The following is a 21,772-nucleotide window of genomic DNA, read 5'->3' as shown; positions in this document are numbered from 1 at the left end:
AACTGACAGCCTCGGTGTGCTACTGTCCCCTCTGCTGTAAAGAGAGAGCACCAATGTAGACGGGAATGCTCAGGATGCGATTGGTGCACAGTAAAACCTCACAAGAGTTAGCTACTGTTATCTCTCATTCATTATCTCTCATTCATTCATTTATATATTTATGTATTTATTTATTATATACTTATTTCTGTGATTTTTTTACAGTTCAGACTTCACCCCCCTCCTCCCACCCCTGTCTCCAAGATGTCGCCACTCCCTACCCCAACCCAAGCAGACCTCCCAACTTCCCACGGCCTCTTTGAGGGTTAGGTGCATCTCCTTTGACTGAGCCCTGACCAGGCAGACTTCTGCTGTATATGTGTTTGGGGGCCTCATATCAGCTGGTGTATGCTACCTGATTGGTGGCTCAGTGTCTGAGAAATATCTGGGGTCCACATTAGTGGAGACTGCTGGCCTTCCTGTAGGGTCGCCTTCCTCCTCAGCTTCTTCCAGCTTTTCCCTAATTCAACCACAAGGGTCAGCAGCTCTGTCCATTGGTTGGGTGTAAGTATCTGCATCTGACTCCTTCAGCTGCTTGTTGAGTCTTTCAGAGGGCAGTCACGATAGGCTATTATCTCTCATTTCTATCGCCACCCCGGTTGCCGTAAAGCTAGTCCAATTCACCCTCATCCTGGTGAATCATTGCAGAAACTGGCTTCCTCCATTGGCTCATTGTTTCTGAAGTGTTTACTTCAATATAGCTGCCAGAGGAGAGCCGGTAAAACTGTAATGAGATTCCTGTTGGCCCTCTACTCAAAATCCCCCATCAACCCACCACTTCACCAAGGACAAAATCTTTGGTCATTAAAAGGGTCCCCAGGTCACATATAAGATCCCATTCCAAGAACATTTCTACCTTCTCCTGCTACACTAACTTTCCCACAGTTATATGGGATCCTTGCGTTCTTAAAACATACAAGACAGCCAGGAGAGATGGTTCAATATTTAAATGAATTGGCCTCTCTTCCAGAGGACCCAGGTTCAATGCCCAGCACCCACATGGTGGTTCTGTAACTCCAGTCCTAAGGGATCCAGCTCTGTCTTCTTGCACTCGATGCACAGACATTCATGCAGACAGAACAGGAATGAGAATGGCTTCTATATGCTCATGTATTTGAATGCTAGGTCCTTAGTGTATGGACTCTTGGGGAATTATTAGGAAGTGTGGCCTTGTTGGAGGAGATATGTCACTCGGGAGCTGACTTTGATATTTCAAAAGCCCACTCCGGGCCTAGTCTTGCTCTCCCAGATGTAAACTCTCAGCTATGTATAGCTCCTGGATCAAGCCTGCCTCCTGCTGCCTTGCTCTCCCCAGAATGATGATGGATGGATTCACCCTCTGGAACTGTAAGCTGCCTCCAGCTAAATGCATTCTTTTGGAAGTTGCCTTAGTCATAGTGTCTCTTCACAACAATAGATAACAGAGACCACCACACATGCTTAAAAAACTGAAAACGAAATAAAAAACAAACAAGAAAAACAGACAAACAAAAACCAGACTACTTCCTTTAATCCGATGCTGATTTCTCCTTTCCTGTGTGTCTGAAATTTTTACCTGAGCCACTGACACCAAGATCTTGCAGGCTGAACTCAAATGTCACTTGTTTGGGAGTGTGGGAGATGCTTGACAGGGTTTCTCTGTGAAGAACTGCTTATTCTGGAACTCACTCTGTAGACTTGGCTAGCAAACTCAGAGGTCCTCCTGACTCTGCCCGCTGTGTGCAAGGAACATAGGCATGTATTGCCACACCCTGCTCCAATGCTCTCTTGATGGAGCCTACTCATCGGAAGTTCAACAGCTAGTTTTTTGTTTTCTCTTTTTACTTTGTTTTTCCCCCTGGTTCCTTTTGACATCTACTGTGCACCTTTGCTAGCCTTTCCTTTCCCTGTCTCCTATTGAGAGTCTAATCCCGCAAGAGCAAGGATTTACGTCTGTTTTGTTCATTTATATTTACTCAGTATGTAAACAGGGCTCAGTACAGATGTCTGTCAAGTAACTGCAGACATAAGAAAGGTACAGATGTGTTAATTAATGCACAGACAAATGAATGAGTGACTTAAAAAAAAGATTTGGCAAGGAAAAGACTTGGAAGGTGGTGGCCTCCAATGTGATAAATGGTATTACTCTAAATTTACTGGAAAAAGAATCTCGAAGGCAAAAATTCTCCCACACAAGAATTTACTTTTTAAAATAGAAGGAAGTCAGACTTGGCACATGGATAGAAATAAATCTCCCTGATATGTTATGAAGATTTACAACATAACAATTATAAAAGAAATGCAGAAATACAAACTGACCATTAAAATGGATAATACTGATAACTGGTAAGGTCCCTGACTAGATGTTAAAATTGTTGGCCCAAAGTTTACAGAAAAGCAAAATATTTCCACAGTCTCAAAGTGTCACACTCTAAATATTTACAAAACCAAAGGAAACGTAGCGATTCTACCGTGGAGAGAGGCAGCTGATACCACCTATGCCAGATAACAAGGGAAGCAGGACCAAGGAGTGCTGTGTACCTCCTGATCCTTAAAAACACAAAATATATTATCTCTTCTGTGCCCCTCTTAGTTATTTTTCAGTTGCTGTGGTAAGACGTCATGATCAAGGATCTTATAAAATGAATAGTTTATTGAGGGCTTACAGTGTGAGAGGATAAGTTCGTGACCATCACGGCAAAGAGCTTGGTGGCAGGCAGGCAGGCATGGTGCTACAGCAGTAGCTGAGAGACTTCAGACAGACCCCACAGTGAAGATGGCAGAGAAACTGAGACTAGGCCTAGCATGGGGTTTGAAACCTTAAAACCTCCCTATAGTGCCATACTTCTCCCGGCATAACCACACCTGTTTTTTAAAAATGTTTTTATTAGGTCTATTTCTTTACTTACATTCCAAATGTTATTCCCTTTCTTGGTTTCCTGTCCATAGCCCCCATTTCGTCCCCATCCCCCATGGGGTGTTCCCCCCATCCATCCCCCTTATTGTCCACCCCACATATTCCACTGCACTGGGGAATATGGGCAGAACCAAGGGCTTCTCCTTCCACTGGTGCCCCAACAAGGCTATTCTCTGCTACATATGCAATTGGAGCCCTGGGTCAGTCCATGTATAGTCTTTCTGTAGTGGTTTAGTCCCTGGAAGCTCTGGTTGGTTGGCATTGTTCTTCTTATGGGGGTGTAAGATCTTTCAACTCTTTCAAAACTTCCTCTAATTCCCCACAAGGGGGTCCTGTTCTCAGTTCAGTGGTTTGCTGCTAGCATTGACCTCTGTACTGGGCATGCTCTGGATGTGTCTCTCAGGAGAGATGTATATCCCGTCCTTTTCAGCATGCATTTTTTAGCTTCATCAATCTTATCGAGTTTGGTGGCTGTATATATATGGGCCACATATGGGGCAGGCTCTGAATGGCTGTTCCTTCAGTCGCTGCTCTAAACTTTGCTTCCATAGCCCCTCCTATGGATATTTTTTTCCCTTTTTAAGGAGGGGTGGGAGCATCCCCATTTTGGACATCCTTCTTCTTGAGCTTCCTGGTCTGTGGATTGTATCTTGGATAATTTGAGCTTTTGGGCTAATATCCACTTATTAGTGAGTGCATACCAAGTGTGTTTTTCTGTGATTGGATTACCTCACTCAGGATGATATTTTCTAGTTCATTCCATTTGCCTATGAATTTCATGAAGTCGTTGTTTTTGATAGCTGAGTAGTACTCCATTGTATAGATGTACCACGTTTTTTTAATCTATTCCTCTGATGAAGGGCATCTGGGTTCTTTCCAGCTTCTGGCTATTATAAATAAGGCTGCTATGAACATAATGAAGCATGTGGCTTTGTTGTATGTTGGAGCATCTTTTGGGTATAAGAACACATCAAAATGATAATTCACCATGATCAAGTAAGCTTCATCCCAGGAATACAGGGATGGTTTAATATATGAAAATCCATCAATGTAATCCACTATATAAACAAACTCAAAGATAAGAACCACATGATCATTTCATTAGATGCTGAGAAAGCATTTGATAAAATTCAACACCCCTTCACGATAACAGTCCTGAAAAGATCAGGAATTCAAGGCCCATATCCAAACATAGTAAAAGCAATATACAACAAACCAGTAGCTAACATCAAACTAAATGGAGAGAAACTTGAAGCAATCCCACTAAAATCAGGGACTAGACAAGGCTGCCCACTCTCTCCCTACTTATTCAACATAGCACTCGAAGTACTAGCCAGAACAATCAGACAATGAAAAGAGATCAAAGGGATACAAATTGGAAGGGAAGAAATAAAAATATCACTATTTGCAGATGATATGATAGTGTACTTAAGTGACCCCAAAAGTTCCACCAAAGAACTACTTAACCTGATAAACAACTTCAGCAAAGTGGCTGGGTATAAAATTAACTCAAACAAATCAGTAGCCTTCCTCTACTCAAAGGAGAAACAGACTGAGAAAGAAATTAGGGAAATGACACCCTTCATAATAGTCCCAAATAATATAAAATATCTTGGTGTGACCTTGACCAAGCAAGTGAAAGATCTGTATGACAAGAACTTCAAGTCTCTGAAAAAAGAAACTGAAGAAGATCTCAGAAGATGGAAAGATCTCCCATGCTCATAGATTGGCAGGATTAATAATAATGGCCATTTTACCAATCTACAGATTCAATGCAATCCCCATCAAAATTCCAATCCAATTCTTCATAGAGTTAGACAGAACAATTTGCAAATTCATCTGGAATAACAAAAAACCCAGGATAGTGAAAACTATACTCAACAATAAAAGAACTTTTGGGGGAATCACCAGCCCTGACTTCAAGCAGTATTACAGAGCAATAGTCATAAAAACTGTATGGTATTGGTACAGAGACAGGCAGATAGATCAGTGGAACAGAATTGAAGACCCAGAAATGAACCCACACACCTATAGTCACTTGATCTTTGACAAAGGAGCTTAAACCATCCAATGGAAGAAAGATAGCATTTTCAACAAATGGTGCTGGTTCAACTGGAGGTCAGCATGTAGAAGAATGCAGATTGACCCATGCTTATCACCCTGTATAAAGCTTAAGTCCAAGTGGATCAAGGACCTCCACATCAAACCAGATACACTCAAACTAATAGAAGAAAAAGGGGGGTAGAATCTCGAACACATGAACACTGGGGAAATTTTCCTGAACAAAACACTAATGGCTTATGCTCTAAGATCAAGAATTGACAAATGGGACCTCATAAAACTGCAAAGCTCCTGTAAGGCAAAAGACACTGTCATTAGGACAAAACAGCAACCAACAGATTGCAAAAAGATCTTTACAATCCTACATGTGATAGAGGGCTAATATCCAAAATATACAAAGAACTCAAGAATCTAGACTCCAGAGAGCCAAATAACCCTATTAAAAATGGGGTACAGAGCTAAACAAAACATTCTCAGCTGAGGATTATCAAATGACCAAAAAACACCTAAAGAAATGTTCAACATCCTTAATCATCAGGGAAATGCAAATCAAAACAACCCTGAGATTCCACCTCACACCAGTCAGAATGGCTAAGATAAAAAACTCAGATGACAGCAGATGCTGGTGAGGATGTGGAGAAAGAGGAACACTCCTCCATTGTTGGTGGGATTGCAAACTGGTACAACCACTCTGGAAATTAGTCTGGAGGTTCCTCAGAGAATTGGACATTGCATTATCTGAGGACTCAGCTATACCTCTCCTGGGCATATGCCCAAAAGTTAACCATACCTCTTATCTTTCTTAAGCTCTTCCATACCTGGGAGCCAAAGTATTCAAGAATATGAGCCCATGTGGGCCATTCTAATTCAAACAACCACAGTGATATTCTTACAAAAAGTCCATAATTTTGTGAGAGAACATCAAATAAACCCAATCAGGGGCATTCTACTAAATATTTAGCCAGTTTTCTTCATAGATATTAGTTCCATTAAGAGAAGAAAGGCCTGGGAAACATCCAGACTCGGAGAGACTATGGAGACAGGTGGAAAGTGCATCTAACACAGGTACTAGATTGAATCTTGGAACAGAGAAGGGACACGGTTTTAAAAAGATACAAAAACCTAAGTACTGCCTGTAACTCTGTGAACAGTTTGAGTTGATGGTAATTTATTGTTTTGATAAATGCACCGTATTGGATATTTCACTAAGCTTAGAGCAAGGTGAGAAAAAGCTACATGGAAAATTTTTATTATTTCCATAACCTTCTGCATGCCTAAACTATTCTTGAAATTTAAAAATATGAAGAGGGAATTTCCACATAATAGAGATCACACTTTATAAGCACCCCGTCCAACACACACACACACACACACACACACACACACACACATATATTTGCACATTCTCTCTCTCTCTCTCTCTCTCTCTCTCTCTCTCTCTCTCTCACTATATCTCTGCTCTTCTTCTTGGTTCTGCATCATTACAAAGTCTCTCTTTCATGAGAATTTAAAGATGGGTTCTAATGCCTTCATATTTTAAGAAAAGGCAGTGATGGTTACAGAAATTACTAAAATCCTTTAGTTGACCTGTGATAGAACAGGAGTTTATCATGAAAGACCTTGTTCCTGAAGTGCCTTAAGGTTTCTCAGCTTTGACACAATCACTGTATCGGGCTTCTTTATTCTTAGTTGTGAACATTAACCAATATTTAACAGCATCCTTGGCTTTGACCAATAGGTGCCATAGCACATTTTTCTCCCATTTGTAACAAACGAAAGATGTCTTTCAGTACCATTCAATAAGGAGACAAAACCTCTCCTTATTGAGGAGGAGTGAAAACAAGAACTGATTAAAGATATGTGATGGTCTTATACTTGGGTGTGTGCAGGGATGGGAGGGAGGGGGACACAGGAAGACTTTTACAATTTCAAGGTCAGCCTAGACTGCATAGCAAATTCGAGGCCAAACCTGAGCTTTGTCAAAACACAAAACCATCCCAAAAGAATGTGCTTAGCCCAAAAGTCAAGGGAATGAAATATTATAAGAAAAAATTAGAGGAAAACCAAAATTGTCTAGACCTTCTTTGCCATCGAGCCAGCGGCATAGGCTACTATGACTTCAGTTAGGAGGCAAACACCAGTGTGGTTTTGGCACTTTCCTCACAGGCTGGCTGTAAGCATCAACACTGTGTAACTTGTCTAGCATAATGGCTAGCACATCACACAGGCCTTCATTTCAGCCTCATTTTTGAAAGCTCACACATTGTGGGTTTACTAGGACGTCCCAGTTTCCTTTCTCCTGCCATGATAAAATGTCTCCCGCCCAGAGAAACCTTGGCAGGAAAGTGTTCACTTCAGCTTGTGCTTTCTTGTCCCAGTTCACCAGTGAAGGAAGTCAGGGTGAGAACTCAGGCGGAGCAGGAGTTTGAAGCAGAAAACGCCCTGCTGCTTGCTGGTTACTCTCACATGTGTTAGCTCCTGGGTTCATGCTTGACTAGCTTTCCCATACAACTCATGGCCACCTGCCTAGGGATTCTACGGCCTACAGTAGGCTAGGACCTCCTGCTCAAAAGGCCAATCTGACCCAGGCTATTCTTGAGTCAAGGCTTTCTTTGCTCTTGGATGACTCTAGGCTGGGCCACTGTGGTATTTGAAGCTGACTAGGATATGCGCTAAGATTGAAACAGCCGGTACAATGCTACAGAAAATATTTTTTCTACTGTGATTCAATGAAGTGAGGATAAGCAGCATCCAATAAGGCTGCATAGTTGCAGGTAAAGTTTGTGCCCTACTGAATTAAGGAAAGAAAAGAAAAGAAAAGAGTACTTGTAACAATCAAGCTAGGGGAAATTATATTAAAACAAACAAACAAAAAAAAAAAAACAAACAAACCCCAAGTCTGTTTTTTTGCATTACATGTTGAAGAATAAGACGTGGCATTTCCTGTTCTATCATCAGTGTCCCCAGAGGCCCACAGGGTACAGGGTTAGTTTGTCACTGGTTAGCTAACCCTTGTTTGCTATTGGGACCTGCTGATATCTTTGGGAAGTGTGGTTTCACTAAAGGAAGTTAGACCATTGGGAACAAGCTGTTAAAGGGCACATTGTGACTTTGGCCATTTCCTTCCTCTGTCTCATTGCTTCCTGGATACCACAAGGTGAGTGATTTCCTTTACCCCAGATTCCCCTTCACGATGTACTTCCTCAACACATGGACAGTCAACAAGGCCAAATGACCATGGTCTGAAACTCTGGAACTGAGAGTCAAAGGTAAATCTTTCTTCTTTCTATGCTAGTTTGTCCCAGGTGTTTTGTTACAGTGTCAGGAAGCTAACTAACTCTCTTTAAACTTTTCCCAAAGATAAAGTGGTTCCAATTCCTGAGGAATTAAAGACAACAATATATGGACCCAAACCTTCCAGCTGTAATACTATTCCATAGGGTTGACCAAATGTGTTTATACTTTGACAGTATTTACCCTTTGATGTAGGCTTAGTCGACACATGTGCTCCCTGGGTATGCAGGGTTTCCCATCAGCTTCCCTAGAAGGCAGGCAAATGAACAGATCCCAGGAGTTCAAACCACCTAAAAACATTAAACAACATTTAGCTCCTTGCCAGTAAAGTGTGTGGTTATTTAAACTCTAAAACATACTGCAACACTGTTTATAGCAAAATGCTAATACTCAGAATAACTTAAATTTCAACTCTGACTCAAAAGCTTAATGTTTTATATTTAGCCTTTTAATATAGAGAAAATCTGGATATTCAATATCTATAAAAATTCTGTTGAAAACCAAAATTTGAGAATGTATAAAATACCTTAGTCTTTTTTAAAAAAAAGTAAGACTTTTTATAAAAAAAAAGAATTTGCTGGCAGGAAGTAAACAATAAAAATTTAAAAGGTTTTCTGAAAAATTAATTTGAGATCTCCCTACAGATATTGAAATGAGGTTCAAAATTCAGAACACAACATGAACTGGAACAACTAATATGTCAGCTTTTACCAAGGACAGAATTCTTTGCCAATAAGTCATCCGTTTTGCCACAATAACTTCTTAACTTAGAAGAGCGAATGCTGACTCACAGGTTATCATTTATGAGCACATGCGGGTTTATTTTCGTCGATTCCTCTGTATCCTTGTGAGTGTGGTACATGTGTGTATAGCATGTGTGCTTGAGCATGTTTGTGCGTATAACTTTCCTGATCCATCACACTCAATCGCACACTGAACTTAGAACTGTGCTCACAGCCTGCAAACCTGAGTGGCCCTCCTGTCTTTTATGACACAACACTGCTGACACAACACTGCTGACACAACACTGCAGACACAACACTGCTCTACGGGCATGAGTGGCCACCTTCCATTTTTTTTTAAGTGTGTGTGCTGACGTCACAAGAACTCAGGTACTCTTACTTCCTACATGGTACGAGTTCTTACCACTTAGCCATTTCTTCATCCTACTCAGTTACTCTTTTCTTTCATTTCTTTTCAAGTCAGCATGTCTTAAATGTAATCAGTGCTGGTAAATGGATAATCCCCGATAGAATAGTAAATGCATCACCTCTTGGAGACAAAGAGTCAGACAGAAGAAGAATATGTTTCGATTGTCGATGACATGGATGATAAGCAAACAAGTGTACTAAGAATAGTCAAGATGGACTGGGGCTCAACCTACCAACTAGCGTCTCTTGAGACATTTCTCCAGCATTTGACTTGAAAAATTAACTTTAAGAATATTTTCTGTGAGTATTGTCTCCCTTATGCGTCATGAGTTGAACATTCTTTCAGAAACTTTTGATGCCAGATCCCCACCATTCCTGCATCATCCAGAAGGACTTAGTCTAAAAAGCTTCGGAGGCAACCAGCTTGTCGAAAGCCCTCACTGCTCGTTTCTTTTCCAGAAGAATTTCTCATGTAGAAGTGTAACACTTCCAAAGGAAGGCCGAGCAAATGAAAGAGCTAATAAAGGGGAAGAATTTATAATGAGCAGTGAAATCTCCCTCTTTGCCAACCAAGTACTCTCTCATTTAACAAGCCCCATGCAGTCTGGACTATGTTTTACGGTGTTGGCTGCCTCATTGCCAGAAGGAAAAACTTCCTGGCAAATAAAATGTGATCTAAACAAAGAAAGTCAAGCTCTCAGCTCACAACTGTGCGGCTGGCTTGTTCGTGAAGACACTGAAAGGCAACATGGCTGTTCAAAGGGGCAGGAGTGAATTCAACAGATGAGCTGGGACAGTGAGTCTCATCCAGGCAACAGCAGCCAAGCCTCAGGCTTGGGAGAAGGAGGCTGCTGTGTGTACCCTCACTTTGAAGACAACTTCAGACCAGTTCCTGGAGCTAAAACCAGACACAGGGCAGTGCTTCTAATCCTCTATTTTGAACATTCAACGGGCTTTGTCAGCCAACATCTTTTGATTTGAATTCAAAGAGAAATACAATGCGTTTTTTATTTCATACTGTGTCTGGTTCAGGAAATAGTGAAACCCTGGGGGGGGGGAAACCCTCCTGTCATAAGATCCCCAACTAAATATTTTAAGAAGATAAGGAGATGCAAAGAGAGAGAGAGGGATTTCAAATTAAGGGCTTCATTGTTTGGCTCCTAAAACCAGAGTGCATTTTGAATTTCTCCAAGGCATGCCTCTTCTGACTTTGCAAGCATACGCAAAATTTCTAGAGGTGGTAGAAAGAAACACGCATTTCAGCGATACACGTTTAAAATTGAGAGACACATTTAAATAATTCAAGGCAATTCATTAAGAATGTTCAGCGAGCAGTACTTTGCTCAAAATATATTTTTAAAAATGTAAAGAAAAAGAGAAGGCAGTAAGTGCCCTCAGCGGTCTATTGGAGGGGTCTAAAACATTAAAAAGAATTTAGGATAATATAAAATATTACACAGTCTCTTGGCATTCATAAGGTGACTTCTCATCCCTCAAAAATATTCAATTAATATTTTAACTTAAAAATGAATAATTCAAAAGAAAAGACTCGTAGACCTTCAATGTTCTCTTAAATGAAGTAAATTATAACAGGAATTTCAAGAGATGTCTTCATATTCTTCTTCTGTAACTATTGTTCCCATGGTCCAAACAGGGCTGATTGTTTCCATTCAATGTTCCTCTTTCCTTCACTGAATTCTATGCCAACTTCCCAAACCTCTATAGGTTAAATATTTACTAATGTTTTTACTTTATCTACATTTCTTTCTCTGGCTTCAGAAGTCAACTCCCTCCACTAACTCTTGCTACCCTCCCGCGCTTTTTTAAGCAAAGATTTACTTGTTTCAGGAGACATAATCCATGTTCAGATTTGGCCAAACACACTCAAGCACCATGTTGAAAACTAGAATTAGTTTGACTGTAGATATTCACCAAGTACATCTCCAAATCAGCCTTGGAGCATTTCAGGTACAAATTTCTACCTTAGTAAAATTTCAAACTATTGCGAAATTTGGGGGGAGGATTGAACTCCACCATTCACTAAAAGACAATATAAGCCACCAGCAGACACATGCCCAGCATCTAGCAGAGCTCACAAGCACAGAGCTCACAGGAACAAGTGCCATACTTGAGTAGATTGTGCATGGCTAGGATAGTGGATAGGAATTTGTCATATGCAAATGTCAGCAAAATCACACTTGAAAAAAACAGATTTCAGCCACTGATGGAAATTCTAGTATCACTTGGACTGTATCTTGCAAGGCAAGGCTTCAAGGAGATGACCAGGAGTTCTCTACTTGGCCCTACGGTTGCTTTTTCTGCATCTAGAAGCATCAGTTTTTGACCTGCTGTAAAATACTGGTATGCCCACATTCTATTCATCTATTCTGGGAACCAAGCTCTACTTCTATACCAGAGTAGCAAGCATCTCTGAGCTGAGCCATCTCTCTAGCCCCAACAGGTAGGAATTTTTGAATATTCATAATGTTCCTCATTTGACAAAGTGATGTTTCTGTTTTAGCTCGTACTGATCTAAATATGTTTATTAGCTAAGTTGGTTTTGTTGAAAGGACTTGGGGTCAGTTAGTGGTAGAGCGATGTCTGAAAATCTCTTTGATGCCTAGACTTAGCAAGTCGGCCACAGGATGAGAAAGCTTAGCTTAACTCCAGCTATGTTTTATTAGCTGGGTTAAAGTTGTCAAAGACTAAAGTATGACCTTTCATGGTCTTCCTTCCTCTCGGAGCCTAGAAATACTTAGATTTATGGCTGTCTTTTCTTGGGGTGGGATACTGAACTCTCTCGCAAACTGCAAACCACTCCTTTTTAGGCTGACCCATCAGTACTCACAACCTCACTTTTGACTCTGAACATATGACTTCCAGGGGCTGTTGTCTTATTGTTAACTTTCTTTAGTGAATGGTCAAACATTATAGCCCTTTAATTGTCTTTTTGATATATTTCTTTCATATGTAGAGATAGAAGGGCTGAGAAGTAAAACGCAGGTTTGAGTTAAAATTAAAAAAAAAAAAAAAAAGAAAAAAACAGGCAAGAGCGTTCTTGGTGAAACTGACGGTTCCTTGAGTTGCTAGCCTAAAGAAAAGTTAAATTCTATATGGTATAGAATACTAAATTGGAATTTAGGGTCCAAATCTACAATGACTATATATAGGGTAGTATGGGATGATGTCACAGGTGAGGCAGGTACAGGATAGAAGGAGGCCTGTCATTGGATGAGAAGGAAGGATGGGTGGGAAAAAGTTTGAAGGAAGAGGAGGAGACTGGAATGAAGAGGGAGGAAGAGAGGAGGAGGAAAGGCCGAGTAGCTGTGGCAGGACGATGGTGGCTGACGTTAAGATTCTGCTCTGTGTATTTACAGGTTCTTATTAATGTTCTTAAAAGATGGATGGTACTGGGCTTTGCATGTTTAGGTGGGCAATTATATCTTACCAATTGGGTCAAAGATTATTGTGTTGTGTGGTCTTTTATGTGACGATTTGAGTGTAGCAAAGTGTGCGGCGGCAGGGTACACTGGGCCGCCGAGGAGTTGGGATGTGTTTCCGCCAAGATATCTAGCAGATATCTTGGGGCACCATGGTGCAGGACCTAGCGGGTTAAAAGACAAGCATACTTTTTTATTTTTTATATTTTACAACAACAGGGTAGTTTCAATGAGAATGGCTCCCACAGAGTAGTATGTTTAAATACATAGTTCCCAGTTGGTGGGACTGTTTGGGAAGGACTAAGGAGTGTGGCCTTGTTGATGAAGATGTTTCACTGTGAGCAGCTTTGAGGCTTCAAAAGATTTCTGCTATGCCCACTGTGCTTTCTCTGTCTCATGGCTGTCTCTCAAGGTGTGAGTTCTTAGTTGTTCCTGCCACCACGCCTTTACTCTTGCATCATAGACTCCAACCTTCTGAAACAGTAAGCCCGGGTGAAAATATTTTCATTCACAAGTTGTCTTGCACAGTGTTTTATCACAGAAACGGAAAAGCACCTAAGTAGCATTGAATAAAGATAGAAACATCTAACAATTCTTCTAAGATTTATTTTATTATCATTACTATTATTATTATTTGTGTTCATCTATGTGTAGTACACACACACACACACACACACACACGTGCATGCACATATGCATGTGCATAGATGCCCTTGAAGGCCAGAAAAGGGTATGGGATCCCTAGAAGCTAACGTTACCATTCTTTCTATGCTGCCAGACATGGGTTCTGGGGACCAAGCTCTACTTCTCTATCAGAGTAGAAAGCATCTTAACTGCTGAGCCATCTCTCTAGCCCCAACAGGTAGGAATTTTTGAGTATTCATAATGTTCCTCAGTATGTTGCAAATATTTGTTTTAATTAATCTTTTACTTCAGTGATGGACTTTACTGGATATGGGTGTTCTGAGAAGCACAGAAGGACTAGATAATTTGCCCAACAGCTTTCATGTAGTTAATGGACTTGAGTGCTGGATTTCTAGGTCTAACAGCCATGTTCTTGTCACTATTGGCCTCTTAAATCACAGGGGAGTGACAGAGAAATGTAGCTTTTGATGCCATGTACATTTATGTAGTACTTGTGACAGCTATGGGTTAGAAACAAGGATTGCACAGACTTTAGAAGTAAAGATGGACAGGCAGACACACAGACACAGACAGGCAGACACACACACACACACACACCTTATATAGCTTTGGTCCTTTTTTTAGTTATTTCTCAGGAAGTCTATTCTCCTCTGGAAACTTGGAGGGAAGAATGACTGTAGCAGGTATAATCTGGCACCCCTAGATCCTCACACAGCACTAGACCCAGTATTAGCAATGCTGCTGTCAACTGAACTCTGTTCGTTCTTCCTGTGTGAAAGGAACTTGTCCCCAGTCACACATGCACGCAGAAGCTACAAGTACTAACTTGGCTTCCACCTACTTTCAAAATTAAACTTCTAAAAGTTCCTTACACTGTTTTTTACGTGACTAGTATTGCTTCTTTCCCTATCACAATGAAACCAGGGCCCTATGAATTAGACTAGCCAAGAGAGGTCATAGGGTAAAGTTCTAGACAAAAAAAAAAAAATCAAACCGAAACAAAACAGGATGTGCATGTCCCATTCTCCAGCTCAAAATTACAAAAACATTCACACCCTGCAGGCAGCTATTCCCAACCAGCACACGGCTGAAGAAAATGCTCTGTAGCCCACCACAGGGTTTGCTGTGGGAAAAGAAGATGTCACATACAATCCACACTTATGAATTCACACTTAAATCAGCACTGTGTATACTTTACTTCCTTCTCAGAGCCTTCTCCGAAAGCAGTTGACATGTCAGTTTTCAGCATGGATTTTTTTTTTTTTTAAATCAAGAATTTATCATAAGGAGTGAGGCTGTCTTCAGAGCACTTCCGTCTCCCACAGGCAGGCTGCCACGAAAAGCAAACAATTGTTTCCTGGTTCAGAAATAACTTCCCTCGTTGATAAAGGGTGCAGGATCAGTAACATAATCCAGAGCATAGAGCACTGCGACATAGTGCTGTTCACACTGGTACCATTTGCAAAGAAGCTCTTTCTTCTCAAGGAAGGAGAACTCTACACACTGAAAACAACCTCTCCAACAAACAAACAACAAACAAACAAACAAATAATATTACATCTATCCCTGCTCTATTTCATCACAACATTTACTACCTCCTTCTACATTATATAGCTGCTTATTATCTATTTTTCCAATTTGTTATTATTTGTTGCTTGCTTGGCCTTGGATTGGTTTAGATTGATTGGTTTTTCGGCCTTACTATGTGCCCTTGGTGGGTTCTGAACTCTGATCTTTTACCTCTGCCTCCAAAGTCCTGGGTTACGGGCACACATCATTCCACCCATGCTTTTGCCTCTGATTTGAATTTGAGCTCAGGATAGCAGAGACTACAGCTGTTTATTCAGTCTTACAATCTTCGTGCCTATCGACCGGGTGAAATATAGAGAGAATGTGTGGCGTATTTGTTAAATGTATATAAATGAGCAAGTTAGTAATGTGAGCAACAGAAAAAGAATTACAACTCAGTCAGAAGCTAAAATACTCCCTGTGTCCAATCTCAAGCATGACATACTAAGCTAAAATAAAACAAAAGAAAACAAAAGGCCAGGGAAAGAGAGGCCAGGGAAAGAGAGAGGGCTGAGTAAGTAGAGAGAGGGCTGGCTGTGTAAGCACTAAGTTCGGAGCCCCAACATCCACATTAAACCCAGGCAAAGTATCACACACCTATAATTCCCAGGGCTGAAGAAAGAGACACAACCAGTTTGGTAAGTTCTAAGGTCAGTAAGAGACCCTATCTCTCAGTCTAGAGAAAGATACCTAATATTGTACTCTGGCCTCCAAATGCTTGCATGCACACACCCTACATATACAATACAAAAGTAGGAAGGAAAAGCCCATTTAAAACTTGTTGATAAATTAGGATCTATACTTGATCCCATCTCAAAATTGATTATATTCAAATATCTATATCTTCTCTCCAGTCTCTCAAGGTACATAAACTCATTTTTTTGTTCTACACACATAATCTGATTGATCTATTGATCAGTAATTTGTCTCCCATAATTAACTTTATTCAGTGCTGTTCTTCCAGAGAAGGGCTATTCATTTTATAATCTCTAACATAGACTCTGTAGATTCTGGTAGGTGTTTCTAGGTTAGTAAGTTCAGCATTTAGCATTAACCTTAAGGCAAGCATTCAACAGGAGTCTGTTATCCTTAACAAATCGGACAACACGATCACCACCCATTATTCAGTTGGGCTCTTTGCCCCAGTAGTCTGGCCATAGGTGTTTGCACTGGCTCCACATCCCTTCCAATCTGATGATGGAATTTCGGTGTCTCAGGGCAGAATTTCCAAAGCTTTTCCTCTCTGCTTCCCGGAACATTCCTCAGATATTCACCCCTTGGGAGCCTGTGAGGAAGATCATGGAGACTGTTTCTGTAAACAGTTCTCAGCTCCTGGAATTCTTCTGACCTACTCAGAAGCTCAGGAAAGCAATGGTACTTACAGATCCTGAGAAATAAAATACTCTCACTATGTGGAAATTTGCTTCACAGAGCATGTGAATTTGCTCCCAAGAAATAAGATACCTTATGAAGCGGTTGCTTCAGGAGCCGTGATACTGTTCCCTCCATAACGTTTTAATATACCCGTGCCATTTGTTAACCTCCCTTTGAACTATATTTAGGGGCAAGTGTGAGTGTGCCTCTCAGACTATGTTCTATCTGAGAGAAAACTTTTCTTTACCAAAATTTAAGATATTGAGGATGGTGGCCAGATTAAAATGTTTTGATAGAAGTTAACGCAGCAATAATCTGAATTCTTTTTTAAAAAATGGAATATACATCCTGTCGAATACTCTAATTAAAACGGAGCAAGTTCGTGGGGAAATGGTTCACTCAAGGGCTACTGAAGGAAGTTCATAAAATGAGCTTAAAGTACTGAAGTCCCAGGAAGTTCTTTAACAGCCTAAAAACAAAGATTAAATGATAAAACGGTAAAAGTAGTGCTGGAGCCACTAGTGTCCATGGCAACAAACCAAGTAAAATACTATTAGATTATAAGTCCCTGGTACCTATAAGTAAGTGGGGACAGATGGCTGAATCCCCATGTAGAAGAAGTCCAGGTACATCAGATAGCTCTCATCACAGCCTCAAAGAGGCAGTTGCTTTTTTATTGCTATGATTAAAAACACCAAGCCCAAAGCAACTTGTAGAAGGAAAGGTTTATTTGGGGTTTACCGTTCCAAAAGAATGGGGCCTGTCACCCTAACAGCAAGGCAGCATGGCAGCAGGCAGAACATGGCAGCTGATGCAGCAGCTGAAAGCTCACATCTTAAACCAGGAAGAGAAAGCAGAGAGAGTTTACTCAAAATGGCACTTGTCTTTTGAAGTCTCAAAGCCTACTCCAGTGACATATTTCTTCCAGCAGAGCCAAATGTTCTAATCTTCCCCCAAACAGCCACCAACTGGGACCAAGTATTCAAATGTCCAAGATCTATGGGAAACATCTCATTCAAACCACCACACCTTTAATAAAAATGTATATATTCCCAACAGTTCAGAATGCAGAGAGGCAATAGAGGAAGATTTCACAGTGGGAGGACCTGACTATCTCAGTGAGTCAAGCAGAGTCACCTCAGCAATGTCCATTGGTGTTATATTTGCTTCCAAGCAAAAGAGCTTCCCTGTTCTCAAAACAGTCAAGATAAGGGGGAATAAAAGGAGGAAGTTCTGAGACAGACTCACAGCCAAGAAAAGCTTGGGGGCATGTGGTGACTTTAGAAAAGAATAGTGGAAATAAAAATGTAATGTGGTACTCTGGGTGGGAGCTTGGAACAAACAAGGCACATTGGATTAGAACCGAAGGGGATGTGGTAATGAGGGGAAGGATTTGTAAGGGTAGAACTGGGAGGAGGGGAAGGTCTGGGAGGAGAGGAGGAACTGGGAGGGGAGGAGGGACTGGGAGGAGAGGAAGGACAGGGAGGAGGGGAAGGGCTGGGAGGAGGGGAGGGACTGGGAGGGGAGAAGGGACTGGGGGAGGGGAACAACCAGCGTGTAAAGTAAATAAATAAAAATATTTTAAAAACTAAAAAGTTATATTGAAATTTTTAAAAAGAGACTTTAAAAATTAAAGATCATGCTGTTTAAAACATCCGTGCAACAAAAATCTCTAGAGGAAATAAGATGAAAACTGTTCAGTGCTTTCAGTTGGCAGAAACCCACATACACTAAGAAGGAGGAGAGCAGACATGTGACACATGGCACACGGAGTTTAGGAGCGGGACCATGAAAGTAACAGATCTATTTTTCTTGGACAGAAGCTAGAGATGTCTTTGAAAGTGACCAGGCCAGAGGCCAGGAATGTCAAGAAAGGAGTTCAGGGTCCCTGTTTCTCTTCCCCTAAGTGAGAACCACTGTCCTGTGTGTGTGTGTGTGTGTGTGTGTGTGTGTGTGTGTGTGTGTGTGTGTGTGTGTGTGTGTGTCTGCAATCTACCGAACTCTCTTTTTCTGAGCAACTTTGGAACTGGATCTCTAGATTTTCACGGTGAAAGTGGATTGTATTCATTCTCCAACTTCAGTTCATCCCCTAAATGATTTTAGAGTCATATCACTACTGTCAAAGGCTTAGAGGCTATGGAGGGTGTGTGTCAGGGAGCTGTGGACAAATCTCCTATGTGAATTTTCCATTATAGGCAAGCTTCTTCTTTCTGGTTAAGAGAACAGCATCACCTTTAATCCCAGCACTCATGAGGCAGAGAAGACAAATTTCTATGCCTCGGGGGCAAACCAGTGTGACAATGCCTTTCAGGAAGCAAAGGCTGTACAGTGATGCCCTGTCTCAAAAACAAAACAAAACCAAGCAAAACAAAACAAAAAGAACGGACTATATGGCCCTGGGTAGAGACATAGCATCCTGCTCCAGTGATTAAAATATTAATTATTAGTCTCTCCTCCCCTAAGAGTCAATCTGGCTTGCCCTGTCAATCAATCACTTGGGCAGGAGATTGCCCCTCCCCCCAGGAGACCAAAGCCATGCTACTTAGATAAGAAGATAATCATTACTTAATGAGATAACATGTATTCTTCCCTCTTGTGCCTTCCCCTAGCAAATGCTTGCAGTTTGCTTTCTACTGCTATGACACACCAGGACCGGGGCCAACGTGAAAAGGAAAGGGTTTCTTTCTGTTTACAAGTTACATTCCATCACTGAGAGAAATCTGGGCAGGGATCTGGAGGCAGGAATTGAAGCACAGGTCCCAGATGAGTGCTGCCTTCAGGCTTCTTCTTAGTGACAAGCTCAGCTGGCTTTTGAATACAACCTAGGCTGCCTGCTCAGGGGTGGCACGGGCCAAAGTAAGCTGGTCCTTGACCCATCAATGATTACTCAAGAAAAATGTCGGGATTGGAACCAGCGAAGTCAGGCAGCACTGCGAAGCCTCCACCATGCAGGCTGCCATTGTCGTCATCGTCGTTGTTGTCGTGTCGTCATCATCGTCGTCATCGTCGTCGCTGTTGTTTATCAGTTGTTGTTATCTCTTTTGTCGTCTGGACACTGAGTAGAGCCAGGGCAAGCTTTCTCCTCTGTCCTGGGCTTTCTCACTTAGTCTCTGAATGTTCTCTCAACCCCTACTCCTTTCCACCCTGTGACTACTTATAAACAACAGGGCTTTCTCTCTCCCTTTTGCCTTAGTCTTCCTTCTCTGGGCAGCTGCCATGATTTACAGCTTGTCTGTCTACCCTTCTTCCCTTAAAACTCTAATAAAATTGTTCTCAAGCTTCCTTCTGAGTCCATTTCTAAGTTAACTTTATTAATGGAATAAGAACCTAAACAGGAACCCCTGGCTCCCCAGTAATATTAATTGCATGCTCTGATAGAACCGAATTCTGGGATGTTCCAAAAGCCATGAGCACTCACACATCACCCACACCCTCGAGGTGCAGTAAGCTTTAAGCAACAAGAAGATTGCAAACCGATCTTGGTCTTCGGGAATTCAGGACCCCTTCTTAACACTTTCTTTCTGTAGGTGCAGTACCATTTCACTCCTGTGTGCACTTCTTTCTCTCCATTGCATTGGCTATTGTGTCTCCACGGATGAAACTAGAAAATATCATCCTGAGTGAGGTAACCCAATCACAGAAAAACACACATGGTGTGCACTCACTGATAAGTGGATATTAGCCTGAAAGCTGGCATTACCCAAGATGCAATACACAGACCACATGAAGCTCAAGAAGAAGGATGACCAAAATGTGGATGCTTCACTCCTTCTTAAAAGGGGGAACAAAAGTCTTCATAGGAGGGGATATGGAGGCAAAGTTTGGAGCAGAGACTGAAGGAACAGGCCATCCAGAGCCTGCTCCATATGTGGCCCATATATATTTATATATATATATATATATATATATATATATATATATATATATATATATATATATATATATAAAAACCAGGTAAGATTGATGAAGCTAAGAAGTGCAGGCTGACAGGAATGGGTTATAGATCTCTCCTGAGAGACTCAGCCAGATCATGTCAAATACAGAGGCGAATGCTAGCAGCAAACCACTGAACTGAGAATAGGACCCCCATTGGAGGAATCAGAGAAAGAACTGGAAGAGCTTGAAGGGTCTCGAGACCCCATATGTACAGCAATGTCAAGCAACCAGAGCTTCCAGGGACTAAGCCACTACCTAAAGACTGTACATGGACTGACCCTGGACTCTGACCTCATAGGTAGCAATGAATATCCTAGTAAGAGCACCAGTGGAAGGGGAAGCCCTGGGTCCTGCCAAGGCTGGACCCCCAGTATAGGGGAATGTCAGGGGGGCAAGAAGAGCAGTGGATGGAGAGGGGACACCCTTATAGAAGAAGGGGAGGGAGATGGGATAGGGGGCTTATGTCTGGGAAACTGGGAAAGGGAATAACATTTGAAATGTAAATAAAAAAATCCAATAAAAAAAGAAGAAAATAAATAATTTCCCATTTGAAGTTCCTTGTGCTTCAGAAGACATTTTCATTTACATTCTGGAGTATACGCTGGGCTGAACAAGTGCAACTCTATGCTCATGGAGTCCTAGTTTCAACAACGGAAAAAGACAAAAAAACCACATATCCCCTTCTTCCTTCCATTATCTTTGTCATCCAATACTTAGCGCTCCCTCCCCCACACCCAGAAGCGTAGGTCATCTTTAGCTTGTCCTTCCTTCTAGTCCTACCTTCTGGTACAATAAATTACATCAATTCTTTCTAATTTAATTTGATTTTTTACTTACTCACTTTACGTCCCGCTCACTGTCCTCCTCCCACTCACCCTCTCCCAAATCCTTCCCCCATTCTCTTTTCCCTTCTCTTCTGAGTAGGTAGGGTCCCCTGTGTATCCCCACCCCCACCCCATCCGCTCCCGGGCACTTCAAGTCTCTCTGCAGGCTAGGTGCTTCCTCTCCCACTGAGGCCAGACAGGACAGTCCAGCTAGAAGAGCGTATCCCACGCACAGGCCACAGCTTTTGGGATAGCTCCTGCTCCGTTGTCTGGGACCCACACGAAGACCAAGCTGCATATCAAATTGCATCACTTCTAACATAAACTTCTTAATTATTTTCTGGGCCTTACAAAATCCTACCCCAAAGCTTGAGTCTGAGACCTCTGCCATCTCTGCAAAGGCTCCCAAGGGGCCTTGTCACTGTGAATCATTTAACTTTCTCTGGTGTCACTTCCTTGCGGCTGCCAGAGATGTTCTCCCAGCAGACAGATCTTATCACCACCAGAACAAAACACAGCAGACTGGCAGAACAGCCAAGGTCC

The 21,772-nt window shown here is 41.6% G+C and overlaps 1 protein-coding gene across 3 annotated transcripts in view; it reads right to left on the bottom strand.

Annotated features, from left to right (window-relative positions):
* Cped1 (cadherin-like and PC-esterase domain containing 1) overlaps positions 1-21,772 on the bottom strand; it is a 272,944-nt gene that overhangs the window by 200,467 nt on the left and 50,705 nt on the right. For 2 of the 3 annotated variants that reach the window (XM_039108608.2, XM_002729287.6), the window contains exon 3: positions 8,474-8,580. The exons of the other annotated variant lie outside the window; for it this stretch is intronic. In XM_039108608.2, the coding sequence (XP_038964536.1) occupies positions 8,474-8,580 (107 nt within the window). The remainder of the gene's footprint in view (positions 1-8,473; positions 8,581-21,772) is intronic. 3 annotated transcript variants of the gene reach the window in all.

The sequence above is a fragment of the Rattus norvegicus genome, chromosome 4 (assembly GCF_036323735.1).
Source record: "Rattus norvegicus strain BN/NHsdMcwi chromosome 4, GRCr8, whole genome shotgun sequence".
In the NCBI taxonomy this organism is placed as follows: Eukaryota; Metazoa; Chordata; class Mammalia; order Rodentia; family Muridae; genus Rattus; species Rattus norvegicus.
This window is presented reverse-complemented; position numbering and strand designations above follow the sequence as displayed.